Here is a 14,848-nt window from a genome sequence, read left to right on the forward strand (position 1 = left end):
GCTTCATTTTCACACCAGCAGCCACCGTAACAGCGACAAGCTGGCTGACGAGGTGTCGTAAAATCCGGTTATGACAAAATCGTTTGAATTCGCAACCAAAGCATGGCCACATACCAACAACAAACAGACGATAGAGATTGTTTGACCTGTGGGCGAAAACCGCTTAACTTTTACCGTATAACATCCAGCGAGATCAAGGAGCAGCAATCGCAGCCCGATATTTGTGCAGTTTTGTGCAGGCATTTTTGGTTTCAGGTAAAACAAGTTAATTCCATATTAAACGCGAACGTTTAAAAAAGCGACTGGTTTTAGGATGAGAACCTGCAGGACGATATAATCTGTAAGGTGTGCTGGGAGAAGGTCAGTGAATTTCATCAGTTTTATCTCGAAGTCGAGAAACATCATCAGACGGCCCCTGTACTGGTGAAAGAGGAGTACGAGAACCGAACGACTGACGTTGAACAGAACTATGACACACAATTGCCGTCAATAACCATTAAAAGTGAACTACCTCCTGAGTCAGCTTATGATCAGCATGAGGTTTCCGATGGCGTTGAAGCAACCGATGATGAAAACCCCTCCGAGTACGAACCGGAACCAGAAGTAGAAGAGCCGCGTAAAAAGCGTAAATACACGCGCCGAACCGGCACTGAAAGAAAAGAGAAGGTGAAGAAACAATCGTCTGTGTATGTACCGAAAACACCAGAGGAGCGAGAATCGGAAGATCGTTTCATTCGGCAGCACACGCGCTATGTTTGTGAGGATTGTAACATCGAGTTCGAGCAGTTCCATGTGTTTCAGCGGCATAGCCTGCAGACACACGAGAAGGAAGGTTTCATCACGTGCTGTGGCATTCGGCATCGGAAACGCTCGGTACTGTTGCAACACGTTCAACACGCGCTGAACCCGGATGCGTTTAAATGCGAGCTGTGTGGTAGAACCTATAAAAATCGCTTTGGATACAATCGTCACAAAAAAGATGCACCCGAAGGAATGGCTCGAGCAGCGGCTAGCCAAGTATGGAACGCCCCGCACTGGTGGTGGGGCGAGCGTTGGACAGCAGCGGCAAAGTACGGCAGAGGAATTGCTGCAGTGAATGTTTGAAGGTATTTTTTCTGAATTATTAACGTAGGGTTACGTTCTAATAAAAAAAAATGAAAAGTATGATGACTAAGGGGCCATCCACATACCACGTGGACAGATTTTTACTGATTTTGAACCCCCCCCCCTCCCCCTCCGTGGACAACTATCCATATAAATTCTAAAAAAAATGTATGGACCGTAGACATTTGCCAACCCCTCCCGCCGCCCCCAAGCTGTCCACGTGGTATGTGGATGGCCCCTAAACCTATTTCGAATGGACAGAGATTAGAATACTTCAGTCAGAACCCTTTCAACTGGATTGTCGTCCATCCTGACTAGAAGTGCAATCGGATGTTTTCCAAGAAGCGCGTACAGCTCTTGGTTCATAAATTCAAAACTGCATTTTCCCTTTCGCAAAATGAGAGTTGGGTCTTTCAATCACAAGATCATCGGTCATTCAACGCTGAAATAGAAAACCTACGGTCTAATCCGTATTTTGGACAGATTCAATTTCATCCGTTGCTTTCACTTCGGACCTTCGGATTGTTCCAGAGGTGAAAAACCTCGCGAGAGACTAAATTTTTTCCGTAATAAACCTGCCGGTTACTTCTAATTGAATATCTTACACAATAGTCTGAACAGTTCAGTTCAAATGTCTAACGCTACTTACGAGTTAATTTGAAGAACCGCCCTCTGGCTGTCTCCACTTCAAACGTAACCATCGGACGGCATCAGCGGCGGCAGGAACGGTGGCATGTCGACCAGAGCAGCGGCGGCGGCTGCCGCTGCAGCAGCAGCAGAAGACGTAGTCACAACGGTGCTCGCCGTTATTCCCGCCGGTAGCTGCGAAGCAGGCCGCTTTTTCAGCTGCAACGCGAGCTTCCATTCGGCGTACTCAATCGGGTGCATTTTCCGTCGGTGAGAGTATAGATTCGAGTTGGAATTGAACGTTTTCGGACAGAAGTTACACGTATACAGTACCTCTCCGGTGTGGATGGTTTCATGCTCCTGTGAAGGTAGAAACAAATTAACTCACTCGAAAATCAACCCAAAACAAAACCCCTACCTTCAAATCGATCGGCCGTTTGAACGCCTTCTCGCAGTACCCGCACTGGTGTACACGCTGATCTTGATGCATGAACTTCTTGTGACTTTTCAGCTGTTCCGGATTCGGAGCCATTTTGCCGCAAATGTCGCACGCGACGGGGCCGGAGCTCTGGCAGATCCTTCGATGTGTCCAGATAGACTTTTTGTTCTTCATCCATTTGTGGCAGTGTTCGCACTGAATCTTCAGCTGCTCCAACCCTTCGGCACTGTGCGACAGCTGATGTGTAACCAAATCGGACCTCTGGCGGAAACCACGGGCGCAAATATCGCAAACATACTTTGCGGCTGCTCCGTGCTTTGAGTGCTGATGCGTCCGATACGATTGATTCGTCCGGAAAGCTATATCGCACGGTTCACAGTAGAAACGCTTCTCCGCAATCGAGGTGTGCTTCATCCGATGGGACGTCAAATGATAGTGCTTAGCAAAGCTTGCCTGGCAAATCTCGCACTTGTAGATCTTCTCTTCCTCCGCAACGTGGGTATAATCCAGATGCAACTTCAGTGCCAACCCACTGATAAAAGTCTTCTTGCATGGTTCACAGCGGAACATGTCCGGGTTCTCATGATACTGAGCGTGCTGATAGAGAAACGATCGCTTGTAGAACTTGTGCTCGCAGCAAACAATCATCGGGTTACAATTATGCACCCGTTTTGTGTGGGTTTGTAGCTCTCCAAACGTATCCGAGTTAAACTCACACTTGTGACAAAATATCGGACAGTATTTCCGGATAAACTCGTCCTCTTTAGCAATCTCCTCTTTCGTCTTGCCATTGGTTGCCCGTTCTTCTGTTGCTTTTCGAGGCTTCCTGGGAGCATACTTCTTCCTGGGTTGCTTAACAGTACGTGTCCTTCTTTGTTTCAATTTTTTCAGCTCTTCACCGGAGTCATCCTCCTGAGGAGGTTCCCACTCCGACTCGTCCGACGTCGAAAAACATTCGTTTTCCTGACCGGCGCCTGACTCAGCCATGGGCATTTCGGCAGCCGGTTCTTTGTCATCTTCCGATTCCGAAAAGGAAACTTTTCTTTTCCGACCCCGTCTACCTTTTGGTTTTATAGGCGTTTCTCGTATTGGTTTTTCTTCAGTTTTTAGTTCGTCTTTCACCTCTGTGGCGGACGATTCTCCCTGCTTTTCGTTTGTCGCAAGAACATGTACGACTTCCAATCCAGTGGCGGTAGCTATCGCGTCATCCTCTCGTTTAACCGAATCCAGCGGTTGTTCCAAGGCTTCCACCTTGATTTGCACTTCAATAGTATCGGACAGTTCCAAATGAGCCCGTTTGACCTCACAGTAAAACTTGTGGAAGTCATCGATTTTCTCCCAACAGCTAGTGCAGAGGACACTTTGGAAGCATTCGTTCTCCTGGAAAAACAACGATTTCCCAAACTGCACTGCCTGACAGGGACAACTAAGCTAAAGGGCTATACTTACCGAGAACCAGAAGTGAGTTGTCACGATTCGTTCCACATCGTCTGCGTTAGTGTCATCCGCTATGCGTAGATAGTTGTCCGTCTTACGGAAGCACGTTAAACAGGGTCTCACCTCACTCATTGCGGCCGGCAATATTCTACGTTAACTCGTACTAATCCGTACTTTTCCGATGCCATTCACCAGTTTAACAACACAGAGAGAGCAAGAAGCTGCTAGACGGGCTAATGCGAAAGCGTCAACAAAAATGCACTTCTGTTTAATTTGATGCAAAGTGTAAGGGGCTCCCTTCGGAAACGTCGCCTAACTGTCTTGTAGGTCAAGATTGTTTTATGGAGGTGCAGATACATCGAATTTCTACACGAAAAATTAGAGTTTCCAACGAAGCAAAAATCTTTTAAAGGGCATCTAAAAATATCAACAGGTTTTTTTTTTATTGTTTTACAAGGGAAAAGTCGTTATTTAAAAAAATGAGCTATGCATATATTACTCCATCTTTGAAAAAAACAATAAGAAAAAAATAAAATGATCAATGATTTTTTTCCAAAAGCATTTAATTTAAGCTTAAATTATGTTGACCATTGCACATAAATTTTGTAATCAAAAATGCTATTTTTGGTCATTGTTCTGATGATTTTCGCGTGAATTAAAATTAACTTAAGTATAGATTAACCGTTATGCACTCGGCAGAGTATCCGGGTACCTTTTAGGGGTCGTTCCCAAACCGCGTGGTCATGTTTTGATCACTTTTTATACCCCCCGTGGCCTTTCGTGGTCTTTCGGCCTACCCCCCTCTCTTGCGACTTTAACCACGTGGTCTTTTCATTTATCAAGTGCCAGAAATTCACTAAATTTTTTTCCATTTTTATTATTAAACATTCAGTACCTAGATTCTATAATTCTAAAATGCAAAAGCTTCATTCTTGACTTGGTGGCAACAATAAAAGTCAGGAAAAAAGGCCACGTGGTCATTTCGTTAACCCTCCCACCGCCGTGCGTGGTCTTTCGTGGTCTTTTGACAACCCCCCCCCCCCCGTCACCCTCTTTATGACCACTTTATTGCTTTAAAAAACAAGCATAACCTCAACTCAGCCAGCTGAAACTTATGGAATGTAAACCATTTTCCATCATCAGACTGTTTATAGCAGTAAGGGGGGGGGTCGAAGCGGAAGGCTTCGTTTTTTTCCTCTATAAGTACACGGCAGGGCACCCGGGTACCCACAAAATGAGATGCTTCTTACTTTTTCATTTCTTGACCGATTTTCGATTTTCAAAAGATTGGAAAAATTGTCTACTTTTAAAATCCGAGACCGACATGAACCAGCGACCACATCTGGTTCCTGTGAATCCGGATCTTTGGGAGCATGTTCCGGTCAGACAAATTAGTACATATGTCAATAAAACTGACCAACATTCGTATCAAAAATTATGAAATCACTCCAGGAGTTGATTTTCATTCATTTTGAGTCAATCTTATTAGTTGTTCGAAATGGTCATTTCGTGGCAAATTCCCGATCTTGAGCTTGATCCGGATTTACGGGAACCATATGTGGACCAATAACTCTCTAGGTCCCGTATAATAAAAAATAGACAAATTTACCAATCTTTTGACGGGTCAAGATCGAAAATCGGTCAAGAATTGAAGAAGTGAGAAGAGAATTTTATTTTGGTGGGTACCCGGGTACCCTGACGAGTACTTACGTGTGTTAAAATTGCCGAGTACATAACGGTTAAAAATAATGATAATAAAAAAGGTTTATAATCAAAACATTCCACACGCTCCTCTAATTTTACTCTAAATTGAGCAACTTTGGCTCAGTTTTACATTGTCTAAAAATTGAGTAAGTTTCGTTTACCGAACTGAGTAACAGTTACTCAGATTGTCATAATTTTCTGCTTTACTCTTTTTTTGAGTGGTATTGAAAACATTTCGCTAAAAATAAGTTGTTGTTTGGAAAAACGTGTTGTATTGTTGTTTGAAAAAAGTGTTTTTTATTTATGTATTAGAGTTCCTCCAGATATGAGAATGGTTATGGATTTTTTGGCATGTGTACTATTTAAAACCTCAAGTCACAGTTCCCGGTTAGCAGTGAACCGTATTGCTGCGGTTTTTAATGAAGCTGCTAAGGCAGAAAATACACTAATGATTTAATAAGGTTTGGTTTTTATTACATTATGTATATGCAAAATACAAAGATTTGAAAAAAAAAACTTGTGATTTTGTTATAATTTTATGCAACAATCCTCTGGCAGTTTCATTCATCAAAGGGATCAAAAGTCAAAACGAGCAAACTGAGTAGCTTTTACTCAGTTTCATTTCAAAGCGGTTTTTAAGAAGCGGGTAATTCCTGCTCAATTTCTGACACATGGTGACTCTACCCATAAATGAGTAATATCATAAAAACTGTTCAGAGTAGGTTCACTTTTAACGAAAGTGAGTGACATCTCACTCAGTTTAGAGTTAAATTTGACGAGCGTGCATGAATTTATAAACTAAATCGTATCGTGTGGAAGATAGTGATGGTTCCAGATCAATTTGAAACCCTAAATATTGGTAGTAGAAGAGGCATGGAAGAACAAAAGAGAAGCTAGAAAAAAAACAATACAATTTCTAGAGAAGACAAAAAACTACACAGACTTCGTGCAACAGATTAACACCCAAACCACTTCGGGAGTGCTCTGGAAAATGATAGTAAGACAAATAGGAAAAACGTTTAGGAAAAGCGCCGTAACAATCTACTGCTAGATAACGAGAGACAACCGGAGAAGTTTTTTTGATACACATTTGAAGAAACAAGAAAACAACCCCGTGAACTAATGAGGGTAAAAACCTTTCCAAAGTCTGGAAAAAAACTAAACGAAATTGAAAGGAAAAAGACCAATATCGTTGGTTTCAACATGCACAAAGATTACTAATACAGCAGTTTTTGATAAACTGCGTGAAGAACTAAACAAGAAAAATCTGTTATCTGGGAAATCCTTCGTTATCAGAAGAGGATTATCTACTAACATATGCTAGGGTAGATTAAGCTTGTATTCATTGAAAATTGTGGCTTGTTTACATATGGCACACGGGCCCTTTTCACATGTTTAGCGAGATTTAAAGCCGCAGCGAGAAGTCGCGCGCAGCGAAAGTCGCGATTCCGATTTAGGCGACATCCATAAATTACGTAACGCAAAAAAACCGCTTTTTGGACCCCCACCCCCCCATATGTAACGAAACGTAACGCCAACACCTACCCCCCATAAAAATTACGTAACGCTGTAGAAGGATTACCTTGATAAAAATGCTCGTTTTTGGAGAATCTCTTCAGAGATTTTTCGTTACGTAACATTCAACTCACCTCCCCCCTCCCCTGTGTAACAAATCGTAACGCTCAAGGATATCCCCCCTCCCTATGAGCGTTACGTAATTTATGGATGCCGCCTTAGTGCTGCGACGTTAATAAATATGTCATGGTGGCGAAACAGCCTGTGGCTGAAAGTCACCTTAATAAAGTAAAAAAAAGTTAATAAATACCTAATACAGTCGCCGTTCGATAACTGCAAAACTTTTAGCTGCAACGCTTTTTAACTGCAAGACCGATAACTGTAACAACTTTGCTTTACTCTACGATTTCGTTTACTTGTTGTCTCTTCACTCTAGATGGGAGATTATAGATCTTCACTAATAATCAATAAAGCAAAATCACCATGAACCACAGTTCACTTTCCGTAATTATTATAAGAAAAAAAATCCTTTGGCTATTGTTTGGCTAGCTTTCACTACTCAGCGAGGCAGTGCATAGTAGATCACAAAAAATATTTTGTGACCTAGCGTTGAATAGATCATTTTACGAACTGACAGGTGTCACGGATCCTGCTGACTTTGATGATGCTTTTACTTGCGTTATGTCAGCGGTTCCGAGCTTTCTGTCAAAATTTCATTCAAGAAATGAGTTTCAGAAACGTCTCGTAAAATGGTCAATCGTAGTGATGAACTTTATCTTCACCCGAGTCTTCGCCTACATATTGGTTATGTAAAGTAGTTACTAAAACGCAATAAATTATGATGCGGAAATATGAATATCAAATTGATTAATCGAAAAGCTTGCCTATTTTAGTTTTCTGCTATTTGTTGTCACTATTCCATTGAAAAAATACATATCGACATCATTGAAAACAAAAATGGTAGTGACGGACCCCCCTCTAAATTTTGGCATGTGTCAAGTGTTGCAGTTATCGAACGGCATTCGATAACTGCAATGTATTGTCGCTGCAGCACTACTCTGCAATTCGCTGGTGAGTCCAGCGACGCGAAGATTTCCAGCGATGTCATTTTGTATGATTATTTCTCGCACAGTACAATGCAGTTTTAATGTTCTTTGATTAAATTGACATAGTTTTGCGACTAGGATACAATCAAAACTATTAGAAAATATTACAGTGGCACATTTCGGGACATTTTATGTTGAATCAATTGTTGTTGTTGTTGTTGAATTCGCTGGAAAATCCTTGTCAGACGAGCGACTCGTCGCTTCCGATTTTTCTCTGCATGTACAATAAACATGTTGCAGTTATCGAGCGGCGACTGTAGTACCTTCCCGCGCATAAGGGGTGATTTGCGTCAAAAATACGCATATTTGGGTAGTTTTATTTTTCTGTGTACTTATTTGTGTATGCTACTGTTTTGGATTTTTTACTGTGTTTCACTGTGACAGCGAATTATTTTGATTCATGTTTGCTTTCCTGGTGCTCCAGTATGTCTGCTTTTATTGGGTTAAGAATTTATTGCTTTATCTCTGCCGTTTAGTGTGCAATTAGTTTGGAACTTTACAATAAGAGAAACCAGGGGAAAATGGACAGTGAAAGCTTGTCGGATTGTTTCACCTGTCTGCGTCGGACGGATAACTTCCTACGTATCTGTGATGAATCTAACACCGAATGTGTGGATCTGGTTCTAGCGAGACATTTTTGGTTTGATGTAAGTAAACGTTGATTTATTGAGACCACCATTGAGTAGCAAAGTTGAAATATTTTAGGAGAGCGATTTTGAACTGTCGGTGCTGTGCACCAGCTGCTGGGAGAAAATCGACGAGTTTCACAAGTTCTACTGCAAGGTAGCTGAGGTGCACAACTGGGAACTTCAGACCAAAGCGTACGTGAAGAAGGACACTGAAACAAAAAATGGTCTCGGTAGTGGGAAAAGAGTGGAGGAGGAGAAAATTGAAACTTCGAACGATTTCTTCCCTGTTCCGTTGGAGGTAAAGGTTGAAAGCATACAGCTTGAGCAAATTGAGGAGCAGCAAGTATTTCCCATTGAGCAGGAGCAGTTGAAAATGGAGTGCGACAGCGAAGAGGCCGAAGAAGGGAGTGATGGGAATGATAATCAAAAAGATGCCGATTTTGAGGAGGCTGAGCAGGAAGATGAGTCCGAGGAAGAATCGTCCAAGCCTCTCTCGGCACGAGTTCGTCGTACTGCGACTAAAAGCAGCACTCGGCGTCGCTTGCGAAAGTCCGTCTGCGCGGCTGACAAGGATGAACTGATAAGAAAACATTGGGACAAACTAGCGTGCGTTCTGTGTTCAGAACTGTACGCTACGTTCAGCCTGCTGGAGAAGCACTGCTACAAAAAGCACAACACCCTGCCAGAGGTGCTGTGCTGCAACCGAAAGTATCAACGGCAGGTTAACCTGTACGAGCACTTGAGGCGGCATAAGACGCTGCACAAGTTCTACTGTAAGGAGTGCGATCGTAGCTTCAAAAATGCCGATGGGCTTGCCATGCATAAAATGCTCAATCACACGCCGGAGGAGGAGAAAAAGTTCCACTGTAATCAGTGTGGCAAGGCGTTTGCGGCGGAAATTTTGCTCACCAGTCATCTGAATTGGCACGCTACTGTTGAGCCGAAGAATATCGTTTGTGAAAAGTGCAACAAGTAGTATGTTTCAATTTTTTGTTCAGAATAAAACAAAAAACTTTAATTTGATTGCTGTTTCTAGCTTTACCAATAGCAAACGTTTGGAGGAACATCTGGCTACGCATCATCTGGAGCAAACGAATGCAGATGCCGTTAATGTGGTGGATGGGGATAAAAATTCACAGCAGCCAGATGAACAATCGGCGGAGCTACGAATGGATTTAGAGGGCGACGCCGGTAATGAGAATTCCACGATTCGAAAACCATGTGAGCCGCTGAAACCATTCCATCGAAAGTCCCCCGAAGAGTTGGCCAAAGAGGATGAGCTGATCCGGAAGTACTGTACCCTGAACTGCGAGCAGTGCAGTTTTTCGGCCGAAACCTTCAGCAAGCTAGAGGTGCACTACAAACATGCCCACGACGAGCGGCGGGGTTATGCGACGTGTTGCTTTCGCAAGTTTAGCAAAAGAAGTCGATTGTTCGAGCATGTTTGTGTGCATGAGAATCCTAATCACTTCAAGTGCGAGATCTGCGCGAAAACGTTCCAAAACAGTTTCGGGTTGACTAATCACATGATGTGGAAGCATACTCCCGACTCGGAGAAGCCCTTCAATTGCGATATCTGTGGGAGCCGGTTCTGGAAGGATTATTTGCTCAAGCAGCACATGGAATATCATCTGGCGCTGGAGGAGAAAAAATTCGCCTGTAAGGAATGCGATCGGTAGTAGGTATCAAAATCTTATTGATCTCCCAACTCGATTGCAGTAGTCTTAATTTTCAGTTTTGGAACTAATCTTCTGCTGAAATCGCACGAACAAACGGTACACGGGTTGAGTGCCAGCTGGGTGTGCGACATTTGTGCCAAGGGATTTCCACTGAAATCAGCCTTGGAGTTCCATCGCCAGCAGCACACTCAGGAGGGTCGAGCAGCTATGAAGGCGCAATGTGATTGTTGTTACGTGTGGCTAAAAAACAGTCGCAGCTTGCAGAGCCACCGGAAGCGGTGCAAGTCCACTCCGGTTAGCTGTGAGTTGTGTGGAAAGGCGTGCTCCAACACCCAGTCGCTGCAAAGTCACAAGCGCTTCGTCCATTCCGGTGGGCCACGCTTTTCGTGCTCTTTTTGCGCGAAACCGTTCAAACGGATGCTTCGGCTAAAGGAACACGAGGCCGGCCACACCGGAGAGCTGCTGTACAAGTGTGAATACTGCCCGCGGACCTGCAACTCGAGCTCGAACATGTATACCCATAAAAAGGTGGCTCATCCGGAGCAGTGGGCGGAAAAAATGACGAGGCGATTCCATCAGCGGTGAAGCTGGTACATTAGTTATCCTATTCCTACTATAGTTCGTTATAGTTTACACACTGTGAAATATACTCATATAATGCAGTTTTTCCTTGTGGTTAATGAAATTTGCTTTTGAGATGTGTGCCATATAAAAATATGTACGGCAAAGTAATCTTCGGTAATAAATTTAGTATGGCAAGCGAGACACGTTGAAAGTTGTTTTATTTTTTTACGCTTAGATTGTTGAAAAACTGTTCAAAATTTCCCAATATTTCTATATGGAAAAGATTAAAATTGATGCTTTGATATTTTAAACACTCTTTTCTTGAGACGAACAAATTGATTACTGCAGTTCATAAATATTATTATGTTTCCATAATGCGTGTTCACGTGCCTGCACTTGAATAAAGTAAATTTCATTGCATTTTTGTCAAATCAGTTTAACTCTCTGTATATGCGAAAATCTATTTAGTAAGAGTATAAATAGGAAGGTTTTTTTTATTGGGATCCTTTCTCTCCGCAATACTTCTAGCAGAACAATGATCAAAAACAGTATTTTCAACTAACAAATTGATGTGCAATGGTCAACATGATTTAATGCTGGCTTTGAAAAAATCTGGTTATGATGAATATTTTATATAGTTTATTGGACTCTCCAAAGATGTATTTTTTATGTTCTGCTAGCTTAAAAAAAAGTGAGCAGAACAATGATCAAAAAAACATTCCCAATGAATTTTTCTGTTTTGCTAGCTTGAAAAAAGTTAGTAGAACAATGACCAAAAACAGCATTTTTAACTAATTTATATTATTTATTGATTTGTATAGTCAACATAATAATACCTGGTTTTTGAGCGCAGGATTCTGCGCTCAATCCTTGGCGGCAAACTAGAAAATGGTGTTTGGTGGAGACGCATGAACCATGAAGTGTACCAGGCATACAAATCGGCGGATACAGTCAAGAGGATAAAACACGGCAGGCTTCAGTGGGCTGGGCATGTAGTGAAAATGCCGGATGAGCGTCAAGCGAAGGCTATATTTAGCAGGAATCCCGATAGAGGTCGTCGACTTCGGGGTAGACCCCGCACTCATTGGATGTGTGTTGTCGACGAGGATGCACGCGAAATAGGAGTTAGGGGTGATTGGAGGATAGCAGCCCAAGACCAAGGGACATGACGACGTATTCTGGATTCGGCACTGGATCGATAATCGGTCTGTCGCCTTAAAAGTAAAGTAAGTAAGTCAACATAATTTAATGCTTTTGGTAAAACATGGTATTGATGATTATTTCATATATTTTTTGAATTTTCCAAATATGTATATACTTTCTGTTTTGCTAACTTAAGAGAAAGCTAGCAGAACAGTGACCAAAAACAGCACTTTGAACTAGCAAATTGATGTACAATGGTCAACATAATTTAATGCTCATTAAATGAGCCGTTGAGAGCAAAAATGGTACACATGTGCCATTGAGTAAATTTTTCAGGAGACGCGATAAACGAAAACACTCGAATAGTAAATTATTTTCAACAATTTTCTCCAACATAACTGCACTAAATCTTTGCTGGAAAGGGTTCAAAAGACGGTACATGAAAACAAAACGAGCTCTGGTTGAGAAACTTACACAAACTTCAATGGAAAAACATGTACCACTATTGTTTTATGGGAAAAATAATGAAACGTTTAGCGCAAAAGTGGTACATGTCCAGTCTGAGCATGAAGGATGCATTATAGCTCGCTAATGCTAGGACATAGAACATTCATGTCTTCAGCATTGAGCATTGATTGAGTACTATAGGATGATGATCTTTTTGTTAAGAAACTCTGTCACTTTTTTTACGTCCGCGTCGTACGGGAGGTGGCCTTTCTTTTCTCTTGAGCGAAGGACTAAAACATGCGGCGTATCAACTAAAATATCTTATTTATTATTGCGACTTTAACGCCAAATTGGACTACCCTGAAATACACGATTATCACAGTCGAATCTCGCACACGATTTCGCAGTTTGGATGATGGGTATCGATACTAGCGTTATCGAAACGCTTGACAAAAATATTTCATTATATAGACAAACAAATCTCTATCATGGTTAATAAAAATCACTCCAGCAATGGTCAGTGCTTGATACCTATATATATTAATAAGGTATACTTGAAACCGTGAGGTCTGGTATCGATACAATGACAATTGAGAAAGTATCGATACTCAGTATCACCCAATCAATCATGTAAAACTTAGTTTTGTTTTGATATTCAACCTAAGCTGCTCAAAAATATATACTTAATGTTGCAAATGAAAAACAAAACAAACAATGAACCCAAAAAAACTGCCACTGTGCTACTGAGCAGGGTTGCCACATTTAAATCTGTGTTTTCCCTTAAAAAAATCTGAGCATCTGTATCTGGAACAAAAATATCTGTAAAAAAAATCTGTATTGTTTAAACATAAAGAACTTTGTTTTTTTTTAGTTTTTATGGTACATCAACAAAATTTTTAGCTTAAAACGTGTGAGGAGTTGAAAATATGTTCAATTTGCTTAATATTAATTGAAATAAAATCTGGAGCGTTTTTAAAAATTAATGTCAATTTCGAAAAATCTGTAAATCTGTACTTTTCGACGAAAATCTGTATATCTGTATATACAGATTCTGTACCGTTACTTCGGCCAAAAATCTGTAAAATACAGATTAATCTGTACATGTGGCATCCCTGCTACTGAGGTGTCAATTTGATAGAGCGAAGTAAGAAATTGGGCAATGAATGATTATCACAGAAGTCCAAATAGTCATGCAAGGGGCAATACTAGGAATTTAACACGTTAAAATGTTGTACCGCTTCGGACTCTCTCGTTAACTCGACTGGTCGTTCGTCCCTTTCCGGTTGCTGACGTTTTTGCTCTGTCACAACGGCAGCATAACTGCAGCTGGCGAGCTGAGTGACAATAACCGTGTTGCCGATCCAGTTGCTCACAACAACTTTGTGGCGCTAGTGTATATGTATTTGGTAACAAAAAAAAAACATAATCTAGATCAACTGGGGCCAATTCAAAGGAACACACCCTGGTATCTTTAGGATTGGTATTTGGCCGATAACAACTACACGATGGACCGAGGTTCAACATTCGATAGACTCTTGGTTGCCCTTCGGATCCAGAAATACCGTTGAAGAGAACTGAAAATTGGTTTGGCATTCTGCATTAATTTCTACAAAAAACCAAAAGTGAAAAAAATGGCACATGTACGACTTTTGCTCTCAACGGCTCATATCTATATCAAAGATATCAGAGCGTTATCTTCTAAATTGGCCACAGCATACGAGTTGATTTTGAAATAGGTAAAATGCTTTCTGTTACAAAATACTCACTGGTACACTAGCACCACGTTGTGAGATAATTCCAAAGCAGACAAATCTTTATCTGAAAGTACTCAATCACTTGACCAACTTTGCTGAAGACATGATTGTTCTATATTCTAAGATGCTCGACTTACAATGCTTCTAACATGCACAGACTGGACATATACCACTTTTGCTCTCAACGAAATGGTGATTATAGTACCAAAAATTGTTTTGGCTATAACTTTGGTTTAGGTTATCAGATCTCGGTTTTTCTTGGATATTCTAGTACATTATTGTGTTCGCATCAATTGATGCAAAAACCCAAAAAGTGTAAAAATGGCACATGTACCACTTTTGCTCTCAACGGCTCAAATGCTCTTGGTAAAACATGGTTTTGATATGGGTTTTGATGTTTATTTCATATACATACTTCTTATTTTTGCTGCTTATTTTAAAGAACTATAAAGCGTGCCTAACAAAATATTATGATCCGCTTATGGTTCCTGTTTATTAGGGATATATCTACCGCCTGTGCTGATAGGTGCTGATAATAACCGCTCTAGCGGAAACGGCTCACATCTTCAATACGTATCTTCTGTACAATCCTTGCAGCAAAAATCAACACAACGATGACTCCATCTCTCGTGCACTGTCAAAAACCGAACGCGAAACCTGTCAAACATCTCCTCCGTCGTCGTCGTTGTGCTCTTGCTCA

At 41.4% G+C, this 14,848-nt stretch overlaps 3 protein-coding genes across 3 annotated transcripts; 2 read left to right on the plus strand and 1 right to left on the minus strand.

The window, feature by feature from the left end:
• Positions 1-1,177, plus strand: LOC129717443 (transcription factor grauzone-like). Its single transcript, XM_055667341.1, has 2 exons — positions 1-255; positions 313-1,177. The coding sequence occupies exons 1-2, from the start codon at positions 103-105 to the stop codon at positions 1,102-1,104; spliced, it is 945 nt and encodes a 314-aa protein (XP_055523316.1). The 5' UTR covers positions 1-102; the 3' UTR covers positions 1,105-1,177.
• Positions 1,178-1,649: 472 nt separating this feature from the next.
• LOC129717405 (transcription factor grauzone-like) lies at positions 1,650-3,899 on the minus strand. The gene is made up of 3 exons (XM_055667294.1): positions 3,620-3,899; positions 2,150-3,550; positions 1,650-2,091 (listed from the first exon to the last, which is right to left on the minus strand). The coding sequence occupies exons 1-3, from the start codon at positions 3,737-3,739 to the stop codon at positions 1,792-1,794; spliced, it is 1,821 nt and encodes a 606-aa protein (XP_055523269.1). The 5' UTR covers positions 3,740-3,899; the 3' UTR covers positions 1,650-1,791.
• A 4,402-nt stretch (positions 3,900-8,301) lies between these two features.
• Positions 8,302-11,007, plus strand: LOC129717386 (transcription factor grauzone-like). The gene is made up of 4 exons (XM_055667266.1): positions 8,302-8,579; positions 8,638-9,536; positions 9,598-10,239; positions 10,297-11,007. Exons 1-4 carry the CDS (start codon positions 8,454-8,456, stop codon positions 10,823-10,825), a joined length of 2,196 nt encoding a protein of 731 aa, XP_055523241.1. The 5' UTR covers positions 8,302-8,453; the 3' UTR covers positions 10,826-11,007.
• Positions 11,008-14,848: the final 3,841 nt, after the last annotated feature.

Source organism: Wyeomyia smithii, chromosome 1 (genome assembly GCF_029784165.1).
Source record: "Wyeomyia smithii strain HCP4-BCI-WySm-NY-G18 chromosome 1, ASM2978416v1, whole genome shotgun sequence".
Taxonomy (NCBI): domain Eukaryota; kingdom Metazoa; phylum Arthropoda; class Insecta; order Diptera; family Culicidae; genus Wyeomyia; species Wyeomyia smithii.

What these genes read in the sequence shown, in the direction of transcription:
- LOC129717386 (XM_055667266.1), top strand. Translation starts at nt 8,454, where the DNA reads ATGGACAGTGAAAGCTTGTCGGATTGTTTCACCTGTCTGCGTCGGACG. An exon ending in TGTGAAAAGTGCAACAAGTA is followed by an intron (nt 9,537 to 9,597) that starts GTATGTTTCAAT and finishes TGCTGTTTCTAG; the next exon opens with CTTTACCAATAGCAAACGTT. An exon ending in TGTAAGGAATGCGATCGGTA is followed by an intron (nt 10,240 to 10,296) that starts GTAGGTATCAAA and finishes CTTAATTTTCAG; the next exon opens with TTTTGGAACTAATCTTCTGC.
- LOC129717405 (XM_055667294.1), bottom strand. Translation starts at nt 3,739, where the DNA reads ATGAGTGAGGTGAGACCCTGTTTAACGTGCTTCCGTAAGACGGACAAC. An exon ending in CAACTCACTTCTGGTTCTCG is followed by an intron (nt 3,551 to 3,619) that starts GTAAGTATAGCC and finishes TTGTTTTTCCAG; the next exon opens with GAGAACGAATGCTTCCAAAG. An exon ending in AACGGCCGATCGATTTGAAG is followed by an intron (nt 2,092 to 2,149) that starts GTAGGGGTTTTG and finishes CTACCTTCACAG; the next exon opens with GAGCATGAAACCATCCACAC.
- LOC129717443 (XM_055667341.1), top strand. Translation starts at nt 103, where the DNA reads ATGGCCACATACCAACAACAAACAGACGATAGAGATTGTTTGACCTGT. An exon ending in GCAGGCATTTTTGGTTTCAG is followed by an intron (nt 256 to 312) that starts GTAAAACAAGTT and finishes GACTGGTTTTAG; the next exon opens with GATGAGAACCTGCAGGACGA.